The sequence below is a fragment of the Hipposideros armiger genome, unplaced genomic scaffold (genome assembly GCF_001890085.2).
Source record: "Hipposideros armiger isolate ML-2016 unplaced genomic scaffold, ASM189008v1 scaffold_297, whole genome shotgun sequence".
In the NCBI taxonomy this organism is placed as follows: domain Eukaryota; kingdom Metazoa; phylum Chordata; class Mammalia; order Chiroptera; family Hipposideridae; genus Hipposideros; species Hipposideros armiger.
This window is the reverse complement of record NW_017731647.1, coordinates 1,530,308-1,531,513: the sequence shown is the minus strand read 5'-3', so window position 1 is coordinate 1,531,513 and position 1,206 is coordinate 1,530,308. Positions and strand designations below refer to the sequence as shown.

At 64.7% G+C, this 1,206-nt stretch overlaps 1 protein-coding gene across 3 annotated transcripts in view; it reads left to right on the top strand.

The window, feature by feature from the left end:
- The first annotated feature begins 399 nt into the window (after window positions 1-399).
- SYT6 (synaptotagmin 6) overlaps window positions 400-1,206 on the top strand; it is a 57,042-nt gene continuing 56,235 nt past the window's right edge. For all 3 annotated transcript variants that reach the window (XM_019659155.1, XM_019659152.1, XM_019659153.1), the window contains exon 1: window positions 400-584. In XM_019659155.1, coding sequence (XP_019514700.1) covers window positions 422-584 — 163 coding nt within the window. In that variant the 5' untranslated portion in view covers window positions 400-421. The remainder of the gene's footprint in view (window positions 585-1,206) is intronic.

Below are 1,206 nucleotides of genomic sequence, written 5' to 3'. Positions count from 1 at the left end.
AGTATTTTCACAAACACTATATCCTCAGGCAGCCCGTGAAGCACTCGCAATCATTATTCTCCTTTTACAGAGAGGGAAATTGAGGCTCAGAGAGGCCCAAGGTCACACCAGGCAGTGAATGCCGACCAGATCCCCGGGCCTTGCACCCCTCAGGATGCGGGACAACTGGGTTCCATCTCCTCAAACCCACCGGGACTCAGACCAGTCCCTGCGTGTAGAGGGGGCGGCCGTGAGGCGCCAGACTTGCCAGCTGCTGTGGGATGCCACGTGAGGGGCGGAGACCCTGCGGGGTAGTGATTAAAAGCCCAACGGAGCCGCAGGGGCCGCTGCTGGGAGGGTCTTCTTGGGGCCTCCTTGCCCCGCCCTAGTCCGGTCAAGGCGCGGTTCCGGCGGCTGCTCGGAAAGCCGGGGTGTCCGGGGCATGAGCGGGCCGTGGGGGACCGAGGGGCCTCGGTGCCAGGCGGCGCTCGCGGTCCTGGCCTCGCTGTGCCGGGCCCGGCCGCCCCCTCTCGGGCTGGACTTGGAGACTTGTCAGAGCTTCGAGCTGCAGACCCCAGAGCGGAGTCCGAGCGCGGTCAACGCAGGTAACGCGAAACCCGAGGCCCCCTTCCTTCCTGGATTCTCGCCTGGTCTGCCCCACCCCACCCCCAAAAAAGCTCTTGCCTCTGGAGTCTCAGAACCTAGAGAGAGAACTTCGGCTCAGGATTCTGGATTCGCAACCACCGTTGGCCAGTGCCCTGGCCCATGACCCGCAGGGCAAGCGGAGAGACGCGAAGGGGACCCGGGAGGAGAGCATCCCTCTGCCCTCCCTTGTAACTCTGCGGGGACCCGCGAAAACCCAGGCTCCCGGGATGTGGCACCCCTCGGGGGCCTCAGTTTCCCTCTCGTCTCTCCGCTCGTTCTGCGGGCGATCACCAAGGGAAGGATCCGTGGAGCGAGCAGGAGACCTGGGACACTTCGGCTGAGGACATAACTCGTCTCTTCAGGGGTGTCGAAGTCCCAGGGCTCGTCTGTCGGTCTGTCCATCCGTTTGTTCTCTCGGGGAACGCAGCCCGAGCCCCCTGGGTCTCTCAGAGAGAAACTTGGGTATGCGGCTGGCTGGCGCGAGGTCTTTGTGTCCGGGTGCCTCTCCGACTGCGAGTGGCTTTCTACGTCTCCGCTGGGGAACGGGGGGCGGGGTGGGGGAGGGTGTCGCGGCATCCTTCC